The sequence below is a fragment of the Dioscorea cayenensis genome, chromosome 10 (genome assembly GCF_009730915.1).
Source record: "Dioscorea cayenensis subsp. rotundata cultivar TDr96_F1 chromosome 10, TDr96_F1_v2_PseudoChromosome.rev07_lg8_w22 25.fasta, whole genome shotgun sequence".
NCBI lineage: Eukaryota > Viridiplantae > Streptophyta > Magnoliopsida > Dioscoreales > Dioscoreaceae > Dioscorea > Dioscorea cayenensis.
In genome coordinates, this window is record NC_052480.1 from 1,549,645 (window position 1) to 1,568,263 (window position 18,619).

General features: G+C 35.3%; 1 protein-coding gene and 2 pseudogenes across 1 annotated transcript; 1 reads left to right on the forward strand and 2 right to left on the reverse strand.

Annotated features, from left to right (window-relative positions):
• Window positions 1-1,975: 1,975 nt before the first annotated feature.
• On the reverse strand, window positions 1,976-6,571 carry LOC120269960 (annotated as a pseudogene).
• A 4,208-nt stretch (window positions 6,572-10,779) lies between these two features.
• Window positions 10,780-12,270, reverse strand: LOC120270760 (receptor homology region, transmembrane domain- and RING domain-containing protein 1-like). The gene is made up of 3 exons (XM_039277833.1): window positions 11,857-12,270; window positions 11,468-11,692; window positions 10,780-11,204 (listed from the first exon to the last, which is right to left on the reverse strand). The coding sequence occupies exons 1-3, from the start codon at window positions 12,002-12,004 to the stop codon at window positions 10,780-10,782; spliced, it is 798 nt and encodes a 265-aa protein (XP_039133767.1). The 5' UTR covers window positions 12,005-12,270.
• A 793-nt stretch (window positions 12,271-13,063) lies between these two features.
• LOC120269949 lies at window positions 13,064-18,106 on the forward strand (annotated as a pseudogene).
• Window positions 18,107-18,619: the final 513 nt, after the last annotated feature.

Genomic DNA, 18,619 nt, shown 5'->3' on the forward strand with positions numbered 1-18,619 from the left:
TAAATACAATAATAATATAGTTTTTAAAAAGATAGCTCTATTATTACAACATTCTATAAAAAGTAGAAGAACAAGTAAAAAAGCAGAATCCAGCACTAGATGTGTTGGAACAATTACAACATTTCAATTTTTATGTAAATAGGCAGAGCTGCATTTAATGTGATAAAAAAATTTATTATATTTTATGCACATTTTTAATTTTCTTTGTTGAGTGGCATTTGTCATATTTATACATATTATGAAAGTAGATATATAACAAAGCACTTTATACATCTACTTATGTAATAGTATGTATAGATACATAGATACGACAAACACCACACAACAAAGGAAATTAAAAGGAAATTAAAGTTGTGCATAAAATATAATGAATTTTTTATCACATTAAATGCAGCTCTACTTATCTACTAATTTTCTTCCATATAATTCATAATAAAAACACCCTCATTATATCTAATAATTTTGAGATTATACAATCTAACTTTTTTTTTTATACGACAAACACTCCGCTCCCATTTTTGTCCAACAAGGAAAATTAGAGCTACGCACAAAAATGAAATACAATTACAAATTCCACAAACATTGATATTTTTGTTTTTATAAATTTTTAGATTTATCAAAATTTTAACTTAAAATAAACATTTTGCGCGACAACATATTAAATTTCAATGTTGTCAAACCCGGACCGGCCGATTCTATTATACTCTTTGGCTCGGCTTTGAAATAACGCAGTCAAAATCCAGGCCGGCCGAGTCTAATGGACACCCAAAACCACAACGTTGAAAAGAAAGTGAGGAAAAAAAAAAGTAAGCAAATAATAGAGCTGACGGGAGAGAAAAAAATGAGGGAACTTTGGTGGGCGGGAGGAAGAAGAAAGTAGGGAGAGAGAGAGTGTGTGAATCCATTGTTTTTTGTGAGTCCTAATGGAAATGATATTTTTATTTTTAATTTTTGTTTTGTTTTGTTTTTTTAATCTCGATGAAGCCTAGGGTGAGAAAATTATCATTAGATTTTTTTAAAAAAAATTTATATTTTTTAAAAATCTTATAAAACTAAAAATTGAAGTATTAAATTTATATTTCAGATATTTTAAAAACTAAGGAAAATATATAAATTAAAATTTTACATAATCATTTTTATTTAATTGTGTTTTTTAATTATTAAAATATAGATTATATTATTTATATTATTATTAATAATTATATATATATATATTTTTAATATTTTATTATTGATCCAAGTACAACCCGATTCGATCCGATCAAATCCATTAACCCTAACCCTTATATTTGACCGGATCAATACCTGAATCAGATCTGACTACCTTGTTAAATTCTACCCAACATCATCTAAGAAACCGTTGCCATCATATATCAAACTGTCTCACCCACTATGATGTATCACCATTTCTGGTTTTTTTTCACTAAAAAAAAATGGCCCACTTTATATATTTTATTATGTATATTCCAATCAATGGAGTGGCAAACAAGGGAAGCAAAGAGAAAGAGACAGAGAGAGAGAGAGAGAGAGAGAGATTGATTACCTGGAGGTTATGGCATGGAAGATCACCCGCCGATCTGCCAAGGTCGGCGGGCAAGGGCGGTGGCGGCGATAGCCCTGATCACGCTATCACCGATCATCCTCCCTCTCATCTGCTTCTCCTTCCCCATCCTCTGTATCGCCTTCGTCTGCGCGCGATTGAGGCGGCACGAGAAGCAGAGCCCAACGGTGGTAGTGCTCCGCGGAGAAGACGTGAGGCGGTGCGAGGGAGGGATGGCCGGCGGAGGACTACTGGATCGGTATCTCGACGACCAGCTCGGCCTCGTCGTCTCCGTCTTCGACTGCGCCGATGATCGATCCGGAGCTTCAGAGATCCTTTGAAGCGCTTGCTCTCTCTTCGATCTCGTTGTAAAAATCTCGGCGAGTTTTATAACATTTGAATTTCGATTCATTTTTGTTTATCAATCTTACAGTATTCACATAAAACCCCCTAAAATTTTCTATTATTATTTTTTTATAAGTGATCCCAATCCTAAATTAGTAGTAACTAATTAGAGATACAATGGATTTGGGTAAGAACTTGAGGGAATTATAAACAATTGCAAGTATGAAAAAACATGAGAAATCTTTTTATGTATTGAAATGTATATATGTTGTAGACTTGTAGTTGTACCATCTGTTTAAGTTTCAGCTTCTTGTTGGCACATACAGTCTGGTATAGGGAATGTGTAGACAGATGAATTTTGTTTTCTTAGAACAATGCCGGTGGAATCACTTTGATGGAGCATTTCCAGCATGTTTTGCTTGAACTTGTTCCATCTGCAATGGCAGCGCATTGTAAGATACATCGACGAGAATTAGTAGAAAGGAAGTAGGAAATGTGACCTGATTTTTCGGGTTTGTCGAATGATAGAACTAAACTCCGCTTGTCGGGTTTTTATTGTCTTGGAATGTCCTCCGTTGAGGGTATCGTCGATGGCCTGTGAGGAAGTGCGGGAAATTGCCACCTTGAGTTGTGACGAATACTTCACTGTGTAAACAGACTGTGTAATCGAGGGCAGCTAGCTGAGATGAATGACCCTGCATCATTAATCATTAGGCAAAGTGTCATTAGAATTTCGATTTCGATATGATCTGATATGATATGATCGCCTTAGTAAGAGATTAATACCTTGAATGGTGCGAGTTCATCGGCTGAAGCTATGGTTTCCTTTGTCTCTAACAATGGGAATAACTGTCGGAGAGGTGCCATGTATTTTTCTGCATTGTATATTTTACCAGAAGCAACATAAATTGGAGTGGAGTTACCAAATCCCATGCCTCTGAGCATCATTCCAACCTGGAAATTATAGGCTAAACATAAGCCTTCAATTTACGCTTCGAATGCCCAAAACTAAATAGATGAAAGTATGATCAAAAGACAACAAAACCATTGCCTTATCACTTCACCTAATAGATTTTGACATCCGTTAGAGTAAGGATGGCATTGATTTATAGTTGTATATGAACTGCAAGTAAGAAGACCTGCGATAGATGTGGTGGATTCAAGAGACGAACCTCGAGTGGAGTTAGAGGGCATTTTCCGCCTATTCTGTTTGCCTCAGGGCTTATTATTCGGCCTCGTCTTCTAAATTTTCCTCTCCAACTCCTTTCTCGAGCTTTATCCATCTCATGCTTCTCCTCCATGCCACCATCATAAGTACAACAAGAAAATGCAACCATATCCTGTAACATATACAGGAAATAAATTTGCAAGATGTTGAAGCAAAAGTAGCCTTGCACAATGTTATATTTATATATATATATATCGAATGAAATAGAAGCACCTCTTCAAAACGCAGATGGATTGATACATACTTTCCGCCACTGTGGGAACTATTCTTCACCATCCTATTAACCATATTCTCGGCAAGACCTCTTATAGGTTCAGAAAACTGCAATGCTTCATAATTAGCCAAGCATCTCAGTCTCTGAACATTGGATGGAACTGAGAGTGCCAATCTATTTGAGAAAGGTGCAATGCGCACAGCCCTGCAACATGTTCATATTATAAAGAAATGAATGTGAAATGATATCTCCTAAACATCGATGAAAGTGAAATAACAAAACTCTGAAAAAGAAATACCCCAATTCCAGCAATTTTGGAAGAACCTTTCGAAGGTAGTAGGTCTTAGATGATAAGGCCTTCGCTCTCATGTTGATTATGTTGCTGGTATTATTGTCGAACCGTTGCAGAATATCTTCCGGGAGTTCCTTCACCACTCTTACATGATTTCTCAGGGTCTTGATGAAGTACTCTTCATCGAAAATGTCACCAAACTTGCTGAGATGAACATTACTATATAACATTAGAGAGGAAACAAATATTCTCTACACAAATTGTTGAAAGGCAAGGCATGAAAAAATGGTTATGATCATGTGTGTCTGGAGATGAACAAAAGAGAATGGTGCTAGAAGTTAACCTGGAATCACGCCAAACACTGTTCAAATGAAACATGGGTATGACCAGAGTTGCATTTAGTAAGCCGGCCACAGCCACCGCGTCACATATCTGTGCTGAACTAATATGAAATCAGACCAAACAGAGTAGCAAAGAACAGTAACAAACAGGGTAGTAGTAATAAGATTTATAGGCGTCTGTTCCACTAATTCAAAGAAAATAAATAGCTGACAAAAGTATTTAATTAGATGGAGACTTTTGCCCCTTTAGAGAGGAAAAGTTTACAAATGCTTTGGAACTTACGGATAGGCGTTGTTGATTTAAGCCACCATTTGCTTCAATAATCAGAAAACCATTTGATTTTGGCAATTCTGAATGTAAAGAAAAGGAAACACAGTTACTTCCAAAAAATATCATGAAAGGACCAGTTCAACACTGTTAAAAATAAAATTAAAATTTGAAGATTTTAAGGGGGTGAAACATCAAGAGATTATTAATGTCTGCCTTTGAAGCTATTTGTTAGCTATCATCATCCTACTAAATCTAACACTAAAGACAATAAGCTAAAATGCTCAAAGCTCTTTCAAACCATGGAAGATTGCATCAAAAGACCATATTTAACTCACTAATTTCTTTTGTTTGAATATATTAATTTAACACACGGTTTAAAACTCAGGCAGTAAATTAAAGTCTAGATGCTCTATTTAATCAAGTTTCAAAAACTAAAACAGAGAATTAAATCCAACCTGTTTCAGGGTTGTTCTTGCTAATGCAATGGTTCCATCTCTGACTTGAGTTTGAATGCCAAGCTGTCATCAACTGCACAATTCCAAAACAACTTTATATATGTATATATATATATATATTACGATCAAAAAGACAGTAAGATTAAATTATTTCTAACTGACGAAAGGGAGAGCATCATTGACACATTCATAGGCTATCAAGAAACAGCTGAAAGAACCAGATTCCTTTAAATTCATAGTTCCTTCTTTGGCCTCCAATCCAAGAAAAAAAAATCCAAAAAACAGATAAGAAAAAAGATGCTCTCAGAGGGATAGCAAAAGAAACAAACTCACAAAGGATATGCTTATGTCCAAACACTTTACAAAAGATATTAGCATTCATAACCCAAATGCTTCCCGTCACTCCACACTAAAGGAACAAGACTGTTCCAAGACCCAGCTGAACCACATCTCACAGTCAAGCATGGTGCTTGACCATAAATTCCAAACTGCCAAAAAGATCATTGAAATGGAATGGCATCAAAGGATAAATTCCCATTCCTTCATTTGTGTATATGGTTTGAATCAAACACTTAAGTTCAGCTCTTTATGAACTTCAGTAAAAATGTAAGCAGAGTCAGTTGACAAGCTTATTTGAGAAACTAAGGCTAGCCAAGGATGAGTAACCAGAACTGGCAATAATCACTACCACCATTGCATTAGTTTGCCAATTGCACAACAAGCAAAACATTGCAACTGCAGCAAACAGGACAATGGTAACCCACTACAATGCATTAGAAGCCACCTACAAATTACACTTGCATTATTTTATAGAAGTGAGTCAATCACTCTAAAGAATTCATGAAAAAGTGCCTTTTTCTTGTATTTTAAATTTGCATTTATGATGTTTATATTATGTCAAGATGCCAGTTAATACCATAAAAAAACTAAAACAAAAAACAATAACATTAACAAACCCTCACTCTTCATTTATAATTATAGTTATATAGTTACATACAAATAATACCAGATTACTAAATTCACAAATTTCAAAGAGGAAAGTAAGTAACCAAAATTCAAATTTTGGCATCCCTATCCACTTGCAACCACCTTATCTTCCCACCCATCAATTCACAGGACAACTCTCAAAAATCTCACATTCAAACAGAACCAGCATGAATCCATAACTTTACCCACTGTCAAGCTCCAACCAAAAGAGAAAACTTTTTATTTCAAAAAAGAACATAAACTCTCATAAAAAAAAAACTAAAAACACCTTAATCAAAAGATAAAAGTGCAAACTTTTGAGTTAAAACAAAAAGAAAATCTCAAAAAACCTAAGGACTCTCGAGTTTTAGAACTCACCACCATTAAACACGCATACCAAGTGAAAAATTAAACAGAGATTAAAAATTCGAATTTCAAATTCAAACCAAATTAGATCCAATTGCTAAAATTTTAAATTCGAACTAAAAACTAGACAAAAAAATTCCTCAAAAACTTACAGCATTGGAGTGATTAACATCAGCGAAGATTGAAGGCCAGAGCTTCTTGAAAACCTGAGGGCTTCTATAAACGGCTCCCGGCGGGGACCTTCGAAAGACGGCCACACCGACACGCAAAGACTCAAGATCCCAGAGCCCTAAGAGACCCACCGTAGCCACCGCATAGATCATCGGAACAATGAGAAGAACACCCTTCCTTCTCAGAGCCGCCGACACGATGGCGACCATGAGCCGACGAGGGCTTGGTGGCCCGCCAGAGCCCTTGCGAAGGCGCTGCCGTGGAGATGAGCATGGAGATGAAGGATGGGGTCTCATTGTCACCTAAAGGGCATCGGCAACGGAGACGCCGGCGGCGAAGGCGGAGCTCCGGCGAGACGCGAGCATTGGGAGAGAGTTTTAGCTGTGAAGAAGAGAGTGCGAGGTTGGGAGCGTATGAGTGTCATTATAAATGCATGGATTTCTTACTATTTTTTTATTATTTTTTTATTGGTTGGTTCCTTTTTTGGTCGGATTTTTGGGTTGATGTAATCTTTAAAATTTTCTTACATATATACTCCAAATTTTAAAAAAAAAATGAAATTACATTTTTACCCTCATGAAAATGGGAATGTTTTATATGGACATAAATAATTAGATTATTTGGAAATGTAGATGTTGATATCCAAAAAATGGTTAAAAAGATCATCACCTTTGTTTATATATGGGAAAATTTTATTTTAGAAGAAATTTCAAATTATGTTGAAATAATTTTGATAAGGAATTATAAATGTTTCTATGTTTTAAATTAATTTTTCAGGTAAGTACCAATTTAAAAAGCACTGAAATTGTCATAGATCCAAATATAATATAGTACTCCTATATATGATAATTATTTATATATATAATTTTTATTTTTTTAATATGGTTTGAGACTTGGGAGCCCCCATTAATAAATTAAACAGTATTTATTTATATCACACAAATTGAGGCATAGTTTTCAGGGACCAACAAACTTCTGCATCTTAATAAATGCCTAAAAAGTGAACAGAAGCTTTGAAAAATGATAAGAACAGTTGTTATTTATAAATCATTTTTAGGATATTAATTAGTGAAATTAACATTGAAAAAAATTACTAAATAAGGTTAAAAAAATAACATTAAATTAATATAACAATATTTTGTTAAATGAGTATATTTTAATATATATATATATATATATATATATATATATATGAATATTGATAAATTTCAAAGCGGATACACCTAAGTAGTACGAACTTAAAACTCTTCTTATACTCTCACTATCTCATATTGCGACTCCTCATCTTTGCAGCAAATTGAAATGTTAAATTCTTTTCCATGATCAATACGAATAACTTATGCAAAAATTTAATGTCAATAAATTAAATAATCGTCGATGATATTTTAATATTTTTATTATATAAAATTAGTTTTCCCGTCAGAGATATAAATAAAAAATAATACTCACTAATTTTTCATAAAGTATATAATAACTAAATATAGCCAAAATATATTAGTTATGTACATATACATATATAAATCATGGATAAAAAATAGATGGGTAATGTGTGGGTTGTGGCCATCATGTATAACTCCACTTATTTTTATTCCCTTTTATTTCACTTTTTCCATCTTTTTGCCCTTTTCTCTATTTTTTTAATCTCATTTTATCCGTACAATGTATCATGTGTAGGTTTGACTCTGGTCCCATAAAAGATCTCTTTGGCCCGCACTAGCAAGATAAGTATATACAAAGACAAAGCCACCCAAGTTTTCCTTTTTTACCCTTTTTTTAATTAAAAAAAATTAAAAAAATAGATTAGGTCATTTAGCAAATAAATATAACTTATTTTTATGTGATATAAAATTTATATCTTATCATAAAAGGAATAAAAAAAAATTATAGCATTACTAGTAATACATGGTCACCCAAGTGAGAAAAAAATTTATATTTTATCTCACAATTTTATGTTAATTGGTCCAAAGATAAACATAATTTATTTTATTTTAATTAACAAAATAATAATAATGCCATTAACTATAATAATAATTATTATTAATATAAAAGTATAATAGCCCTTGAGAGAGAGAGAGAGAAAAGGGCAGGTGGGGACAAGTGATGAATGGCTCAACTAACAAATTGTCAATTGGATTCCATTGAAGTCATTGTTGATCACACTGTATCTCCAAACACAAGCACACAACACAATTGTACTAGTGGCCACTATGCAACTTTAAAGGCTTGGCCATTGGTTGCCCAAGGACATTCATTGAGAGATTTAGGTGCTCATCAGTAGTTATGTAGCTACAATTTCACTTTTGATTTTTGTATTTAATATGATCACATTCTCATCGGAGAGATTAATTTACGAGTGGCGTCACGATTCACAATTAAGTGCTATAGAGACAAGTGCTTGTCGATTTTTAATATGCCAATGATCTTTGAGTCAATTGGCACTTAGGTCTTTCGTGAGGTCCTTTGCAGTTGTGAGAGATCAATTCTGTGGGATGAGAGCACAGTGGATGAAGGTATTAACTTTATATTTGTGCAAACTCTTGGCTTATTTTAGACAAGGGGAGCTTATCCTATATTTATCAAACAAACAAACATATTGCCAACAATCTATTAGTCTATTAGTAACACGGGGTCATGTGTAGGATGTTTGTGTCTTACTAAAAAAATGAATTAAAACATCAACTTATGCAGAGACGAGGGCACAAGTGTGTTGACAGTCATAGCTATGCATGTCCTGACATGAGACTTGTTCATAATTCATTAAAAAAAACATTTTTTATGTATAAATGATCAAATTAGCCCTACATATACTTCTCTAATTACAATTTTTTTTCTATTTGATTTTTGAATCACAAGCTTAATTATTATGGACTATTAAAAGCGTACGTGTCAGGATTTTTCTAGTAATAAGATATATTTTGATAATTATATAATTTATTAGTACACACGCACACACACTATAGATGTATCACTCAGGTTTCATAGCAGAAAAACCCATTAAATATTCTTATTTAATATAAATGCAAAATTATTTATGAACAACAACAGAGCACCATATATACATTCTATTCACTAGCAATTTCTCCATCAAATAACACAAGAAAATCTGGTTAAAAGAAACACATCCTTAAATAAACAACAAACACAACAGTAACATAATAACAATAAAATTAGGAAAACAAAAAACTAGAAATAACAAGCAAACCATATTTACAGTGGGAGAACTCATACAATAACTCAGGCATGTCTCATGGTTTCAATCAAAGAACCAGGACTTTATCATGAACTAGAAAAAAAGGGTGCAAATCCTTCACTCTGGAGAAATGATGGATCAATGTCTTCAAGTGATTGCGCTGAAGAAACTGGCCCCTGGTTCACTGCAGTAGCGAAGAAGCGGCTGCTGACTAGATGGTTCAACAGAATACCATGAAGAAACATTACTTGAACTCGGAATATAGAGAAGATGTTAGCCTTGGATTGAGAGAAAGTAGCGGCGAGCCCATGCGGATGTGGAGGCGGAGGGATAACACATGTTAGATCTCTGGAATAAAATGCGACTGAGATCGGTTGAGCTTCTGCTTATATAAGGCAAACTGTTATTTGATCCACTTAGGCTGGGAATTTGTGAGTTGCTGTAGAGGGAACAAAACCAAGAAGTTGTTGCTGATGAAGTAGGACCTGCATCAACTTGGATGCGCGGAAATTCTGCTAACGACGCATTGATTGATGGTAATCTAAATGAGGAATGTGGTGATGATGCATTGTTCGGCAGTAAAGGAGTGCGCTCAGGCGCTGGAGAAATTGATGTGCTCAATCTTGCGTCTTGCTTGCACACTAGGGCAAAAATGTTCTCAAGTTGTCAGCCAGGAATCGACACAGGATGCATGGAACTCTGAAAATGTTTGATTTAGCATAGAAACAACTTGTCAACAAAAGCAGAATTTATGCCATGGCCATCAAAAATAACAATCATAGAGAAGCAATGGGGAATGCCAACATGTTTACTGATGTGTCAAGATTAAAAATATCATCAGAGGTCTATCTTCAGAAACAGGATCACAATATCATAAATAAAAAAGAATGGTTAAATCATTGGTCTGGAGATAACAGTCAAGTTAACCAATGGTAATCTAACCTTAAAAGAGAGAACATTTTTGGACCTGGAATCCACCTATTCAAAATGAGAAACTTCTGCACAAACGATCAATCCTATCGTACTCATTTTGTGATATGGATCTCATTAATGAACAACCATTTATGTGAGGAAAGATGAATAATATTCCCATTAGTTTCGGTATTCTTTCCTTACTGTGGAATTGATTCTATATACTCGACATTTTTTGTCTTGATAATGTACAATACCACTTGGAGGCTTCTTTACATGCTCAGATTATATTTTCAGCCAGAACCAACAAAACTTGTTTCGCATAAGATGAGGAAATATTCAAACATTTCATACTAACAGCTACTAACCTTGTTACTGTGGAAGGAAGGTATTTATAAATTAAGAAAGACAGGATATACTCTTAAGCCATTTTCTAAATAAAGCAACAATAGGAACCAGCATTGCCCTAAAGAAATATATATTGACAGTCATGTTAAGTAAGGAGACATACTGTGTTGACACGGAAGCACCAAGTTTCTCCCCGGATTGTAGTCTTCCAGGCAGATAGCACAAGTTCTTGAGGTGCAATTATCTTCCAAAACTGTTGTAAATACCACAATGGGCATTGCTTTTACCAATTGCCTGCTCATGCCATGGAACTCTTGAATGCGAGAAGCTCTACGCCGGTCACGTCTAATTTGCTGTCTCCTCACAAAGAAACATGTAGCAAGCACCACAAGAAAAGCAAGCAGCAATATGAAAGAAATCGCCATGACTGACCATGCAGAGCTCTCAACAGATGGGATAAGCCATACTGTCAACTCTCTCCGATGCGCATATTTCTTCAATATCTCCCCTGAGACTCTGGACACAAATACGGCATGTATGTTGATACCTTCTGGGTTTCCTGCCACTGGATCACATAATAGTTTACTGCATGCATTGGCATTATGGTAGATGTTGTGTGATATTAAGAATACAAAAGGCAAGGTCTGATTAGTTTTAAAATTGAAAAAATAAACTTTAGCCTATAACAATGAACATAGTGAACTATTAACATCAATAACAAATCAACAAGACAAGCAAAATGCTTCAATGATGATTATAAACAAAATAAAAGACTAAATTGCAATGAAAAAACAGAAATTTAAGAAGGATTGGCTTTGATTCACATACTTGAAAGCAAGGCACCTCTGTATTCATTATCATATACAATAGCAGCTTTGAATCCAGCCTCTTGTGCCCTCCTAACTTTTTCATCAAATGTGCATCCCCCTCTAACAATCAACACAAATGAAGATTCTGAACCTTCGATCGCTCTGCTTCTTAATAAAGAACATCCATTCCGCGGCTCAGCAAGATACAAAACCCCATTTTCACCTGATTCTTTTATTTCCGGAGCTAAAAAGACGTCAAAAGCAACCGAATTAATTCAGATTACTAAATAGTGCTACAAAATCAACAAATCATCTTGCAAAACCAAGAAAAATTTTATTTTTTCTTTAAAAAACACAAGATTTGAACTAAATAAAATAGAGATTGCTAAAAAGAGTTGCGGATCTTACTGAAATTAGCATCAGCATCATCAAAGCTCTTCTCCACGTTCTTTCCGATCAAGATCACTCTCCCCCTCGCCAACTCCACAAGCAAATGACTCAAAACAATTACAAACAACAAAGAACTCCCACTCAATCGAAACTTTCCCAAAGCCATCTCCAAAACAAAGACCGAATCACTCTAAGCTACGCCGATTCATTCAAATCCAAACCCTAGGATTAAAAAACAGCGGAAAAAAAAAATCAAATGCTATCAAACAGATGAGAACACCAGCGAGCTACGGAGATTAAGACATCGGATTCCATAAGCAGAGTTCTGGAGCTACGATGGCGGTGGAGAAAGCCGAGAGGAGGATCGAGAGAGCGAGAAGAAGGAGACGAGATCGAATTCTCTCCAATGCTTGATCTTATCTCGATCCCTCTCCGCCCTAAAAAAAGTGTTTTTTTTTTATATAATTATTTTTATTTAAAAAGGATTTATTTACTTATTTTCCCCTGTACTTTTGTTTATTTAAACTTTAAGGGTTTTATCGCTCATCTTCATATAATGGACAGGTATTTTAAATATCAGTTTTTGCAAGGGTTTTAGTGAAACATTAATGTCTAGAATGATTTTTCAAAGTATTACTACGATGCCATTTTATTTTGGTGATTAGTTTTAATTTAATTTAATTTAATTTTTTTAATTATTATTATTATGAAGCTGTTTTACTTTATGAATCAGTTGTTAATTTTATTATTATTTTAAAATAATTTAAATGGTTTTGTTTGATTTAAGATATTGGATAAAGTGTAAAGAGATTTCTTTATATTATATTTTTTTTTATTTCATTAAAAAAATGTTGTCATTTAACACTGTGATCGAAAATAATAGAGCATAACCACTAAAGTAAAGTTAAAAGATAATAAATAGTATTATATATATAAAGTGAATGAAGTTCTTGTAGCTAGGCAATGTTGTACTAAACTTTTAGTGGAAATGTTTTAAAATAAATATGGGCATGAAGTATATGGGCCCTCTAACACCCTTATTTTGCATAAGACATAAAGTTTAATTCTGGATCATTTCTAAAATAAACGCCCTATACAAAGGACTCCTGTACCAAGTGACTCAAAGACCATTGTTTGACGGAAATATTCTCAAATTCCTCCTTCAATCCCTATATATATTTATATAATTAAAAAAAAAAAGTTAAATTGAATAATCTCACAAGATCCGCATGCATCCCTAATGGAACAAGTCAATCAAGCATAAACCCACTTCCGGAAAACCCAATTTCCGTAACTCGTTTTCCATTTCCACTTCCACTTCCTTTTCCTCCCCGATATACAACCTCCAATTCGATCTCCATCTCTTTCTCTCTCGCCCGATCGCTGCGAAGATTGGGGAACAACGAACCCTTGGTCTTGATGCCATGAATCCGGGTTGGAAACCCTAGAGATCGTTCTCAGTCATGGCGTCGTCGTCGTCCTCCATCAACGCCCAGTCACCGAGTCTCAAGACCTACTTCAAGACCCCTGAGGGTCGGTACAAGCTCCAGTACGAGAAGTCCCACCCTGCTGGCCTGCTCCACTACTCCCATGGCAAGGTCGTCTCGCAGGTGCATCCCAATCTCTTATTGGTTTTCGTTTTTGGATCAATTTGATGGGGTTTTGGATGATTTGATTCAGTTGACGATTGCTTATTTGAGAGAGAAGCCGGTGGCGCAGCCGGCATCGACGCCGACGACCCCGAGTTCTGGTGGTGGGGTGAGGTCGGCGGCGGCGAGGTTTCTTGGGACTGGGAATGGGAGCCGCGCGTTGAGCTTCGTTGGGGGGAATGGTGTGAGCCGGGGGGCGTCGGGGAGCGCGAGGATCGGGGGGTCGATCGGGGCGTCAACGGGATCCAGTAGTTCGCCGGCGTTGTCTAACTATGATGGGAAAGGTGCTTACTTGATTTTTAATGCGGGAGACACACTATTCATCAGTGATCTTTATTCACAAGACAAGGTTTTCTCTCGCTTCCCTTGAACTGTTGTTCTCGTCTGCTGCTTTTGATGATAATTTTATAGGGTTTGAGCTATGGTTTCATCATAGGATCCAATAAAATCCATTCATTTCGGCAATTCAAACCCTGTCTGCCATGCCTTTGATGCCGATTCCAAGGATGGGCATGATTTGCTCATTGGATTGCACTCCGGTGACAGTGAGTTGTTCTTTATCTTTACTTGTTGATTTGTTAAATTTGTTTGATATTCATTGAATTTCATTAGTTTCGCTGATTGAATTGCTATTGTGATAGTCTACTCAGTGTCATTGAGACAACAGTTGCAGGATCCTGGGAAGAAGCTTGTCGGAGCTCATCATTATAACAAAGATGGCATAGTAAACAATAGGTATGCTCTTCATCTTTTATCTATTCACAAAAGCTATTAATGGTTTGTAAAAATTGCGAACTGTTTGTTTGTTAATAACATTTATCATGTTCAACGTTTCAGTTTATTAAGTTCTTTTTCTTTTCTGCACGCATCCTCATCTTCTGCTTGCTGGTTTGTTGAATGTTGTGATTATGGATAAGTTAATGTTATTAGCATCTTTTCTGCATTCCAGTGGCAAATCACCATTATTAACGACTTGGCCCTTTAGATGCTGTACATTTATGTGCTTATATCTTGAGAATCTTTTTTTAGCATGTGGCATGTGCTATCCGACTTTAATGTGAGCCCTGTATCTGACTTTTAGTTCCAAGGCATTGCAAATTGAGGTTCACATGCTGTAGAATCTGAATAACTTTTTGCAAGGCGTGATTCTAAACCTCATAATATTGAGCTTGTTTGTAAAATTAGAGAAAATGGCAAATGATTATATGAACTATTGCTCTTTCACTCTTTCTTTTTATCATGTCTGGAAGATAACTGTACACAAAATGTGATAAAGACATAAAACAAAATTATTTTGGGATTTTTATTTTTCAGGGTTCATGTTTTTCAATTTACTTATCTACTTATTTATTAATGGATGTGTTTCTTTTGTCTTGTGCAGTCGATGCACTTGCATATCATGGATACCAGAAGGTGATGGGCGCATTTGTTGTGTACGGCACATTTGTTGTTAGCCATGCGGATGGAAACATTTATGTGTATGAAAAAAAGTAGGCTGATTTACATGTAGAAATTTCTTGATCTCATTTCATTTGTTTTTTTTGTATTTTTACCCATGGTTCTACTTTACGTGTCCAGAACAAGGATGGAACTGCTGATTGTTCCTTTCCTGTAATTAAAGATCAATCACAATTCATGGTGGCACATGCAAAGTCTAGTAAGGTATCTGTTTGAATTTACGCATATTATGGAGTTGTCTTCTCTTTGTTATGCATATCATTCTTGAGCCTCTGTATTCATGGTGAAGTAGAGTCCTTCCTGGAGATATAGGTTGTTGAAAGTTAAATTTTATAGAGGAGCACAGTGATAGTGTTTGTTCTAGTGCTTCTTATCAACTAGTCATGTTTTTGAAAGTTTTTCTCTTTTTAAATTTTGCTCTCTGCTGTTCTTAGATTTTAGTTAAGTGCATATTAAAGGTGATTTTGTATACTCCAAATTATTCCCTACCTTCTGCAAGATAGGGATTTGAAATACAAGGTTTGCTTGAATTTTGATGGGAAATATTGTGTAGAGTTTGTAACTTTAACAACTTGCAGAGTAACCCCATTGCCAGATGGCACATATGTCAAGGTTCAATCAATAGTATTTCTTTCTCGGCAGATGGAGCATTTTTTTGGCCACTGTTGGTAGAGATGGTATGTTTTTCAGTATTTTTAATTATCTTTTTATTTCTGGTCTCTCTACTTGTGTGATTTAGGATCTTTGCAATTCTTTATGTGGTTGGGCATTCTGTGCAGGCTATCTGAGAGTATTTGATTACTCAAAAGAGCAATTAATATGTGGTGGGAAAAGCTATTATGGGGCTCTCTTATGTTGTGCTTGGAGGTAACAAGCAAATTGTTCAGTAGAATTATTAACATTTATTTTTTTCTAGCTTTTTGAATATGATAAGGTCTTCTACTACTTGGGATAGACACCCTTTTTCAATAAATGTTCATCTTCAAAGTCATCTGCCAATATGTCATAAGCTGTTAATGGACAAACTTTATGCACAAGCATGAATTCTATATTTCTTTGAAGTTCTAATTCTATGATTTTTGATAAGGTTGTTTAAGAGAAACAATTAAAGTCGAGAAGTTTTCTCATGGGTGCTTTCCCCTGCCTTCTCATTCTTGAGGAAAAAAGTAGAGAATTTCTTACTCTTGTAATTTCTCTTCATCTTCCTTCTTGTTGTCTCTTACATCCTTCTTGGCTTAGCTATGTATGATTGTACCTTGTACCAAGACTTGTGCATTACAATTAACACTTCATATAATTCTCTCGGATCATTGCATATGCTCAAGATGGTTGTTGTTACTGTTTTCAGCCCAGATGGAAAATATATATTGACTGGTGGTGAAGATGATTTAGTACAAGTCTGGAGCATGGAAGATCGGAAGATAGTAGCATGTGGGGAAGGGCATAATTCATGGGTAACTTTATTAACTTTGAATGTAAGTGCCTATTCCCAATATTAGAAGTCTCAAACATTTTGGTTGGCAGGTCAGTGGAGTCACTTTTGATTCTTATTGGTCTGTTCCAACTTCAGATGGAACAGGAGAGAATGTCATGTATCGGTTTGGATCAGTTGGGCAGGTAAAAGAATTGTGGTATCATAAGTCTGTTGCCATGAGCTTTTTTCTTTTTCTGAATTGTGGTACCATATTGGTTACTAGCTGGTTTTCTTTTTTTTTTTGTTAAAAAGCTTATATTTCTGTGAAACTTATATAATTTCATATTATAAAAAGCATGATTTTTTAATCTCATGTTTGACACATCAGTGAAGACAGGGAAAGGTTACTAACCATAGTTGGTACACTAGCACTATCTAGTTAAATTACTGATGTTTCAATAACTTTGTATGACAGAGACTTGCCTGATAGATCAAATAGAGACCAGATGAACCTTTACTTGATATGTGAAATTTGTTTTGGCTTTCTCTCTTTTTTTTTCATTAATGAACAACTGGTGAATAAAAGTTGATCTTTGATTCTTCTTCCCAAAAACTTATTTCAGGTTGATTAGTATTTTAAGATGTAGTGGGTCCATAAGAAAACTGAGAAACTTGTTGCATTCGATAGGATTATCACATTACCGATTGTGTTTCACTGTTAGTGCATCCTTGATGGGTCACATCAGTCCTACATTTTGTTTATTTGTTGTTACTTTTAGGTTAAGATATTTCTAGTCTCAACCACTTTTTACCTTTGGAATATTTTTTCAAGGTTCATATTCTCTTTTTTGGTTTTTTTTTTGTTATTTGCCATGTGATGACATTTTGCTGTTGGCATTGAAAATACTTTGTGTGTCTTATGTGTTCAAGCATGTGCATCATCGGTAGTTGCATCCTCAAATTCAATCTTTCCAGATCCACAATTTGTTAAATGTTGCATTATTTACAAGTTCCTGAATTATTTCTCCCATGTTCTAACAGGATACACAATTGCTTCTCTGGGACCTGGTAATGGATGAAATTGTAGTGCCCTTGCGATATTGCCCTTCTGGTGGTTCGCCTACGCTCAGCAGTGGAAGTCCTTCCGCACATTGGGACAATATAATCCCCATTGGCACCCTTCAACCTGCTCCAAGCATGCGAGATGTCCCCAAACTTTCCCCGGTGGTTGCACATCGTGCACATATAGAACCCCTATCCGGCTTGATATTTACCAGTGAATCGGTTCTAACAATATGCCGAGAGGGGCATATCAAGAAATGGGTGAGGCCTGCCCAAGGAGATATAGGTCAATCAAATGGTTCGGAGGTTACCCTGATGAGCATCACCAGTTCAAACAATATGTGTGTCCCGACCATCAAACCTATCGGCTCTAACCATAAGCCACCGCCGGCTGTTCACCGTGACTGAAGTTTTTTAACTCAGCTCACCAGTCATGGCTCCAGATTTTACTTGCCGGTGTTAATATGGTCTGTCTCATGCTCTTCCAGATCTCATGAGGCAAGCAAAGTGATTAAGTTGTTAGTTTTATTTTCTTTTTCTTTTTATTTCTTAAAGATGTGATAGATTGCAGCATGCCAGTATTGCCATTTGTGTGGCATCAAAGGAAAATAATGGAGAACTTGAGCTTGTACAGGAACATACTATTTAACCTGATGGTGCATCACAACACCCATTGAACTATTAATTAACTTTATCAGTGACCAACATTTTGCGGGTTTCTATGAAAAGCATTAAGCGATCATGTAAAATGATTTTTTTTTAAATTTATTTTTTAGAGCTATTAAAATTTTGGCAGCAGTATGTACTTGCTGTTATTTGATAATTACTGATGTGGTTATTTTTTCCTTATTAATATATTATTAATAACGAGTTAATTATGCTCCTATCTTGATTCTTTTTTATTGCAGAGGGTAGGGCTTGATTTTTTTCTATCGCAGAGGGTAGGGCTGTAAACGAGCCGAGTATCACCAGCTCGAACTCGTTCGAGCCATTTTTTTTTTGTGCTCGAGCTCGGCTCGCTAAAAAGCTCAAGTAGTTCGAGCTCGGCTTGTTTAAGCTCGATTAGGTTGTATACAAAAGTATTTTTGTAATTTAATATAGTTTATATAATTATGTGTTTTTGTAATTTATGTATAAATAATTTAACATTTTATATATAAAAGCTCATTTAGGCTCGCGAGCCTCACGAGCTGAGTAT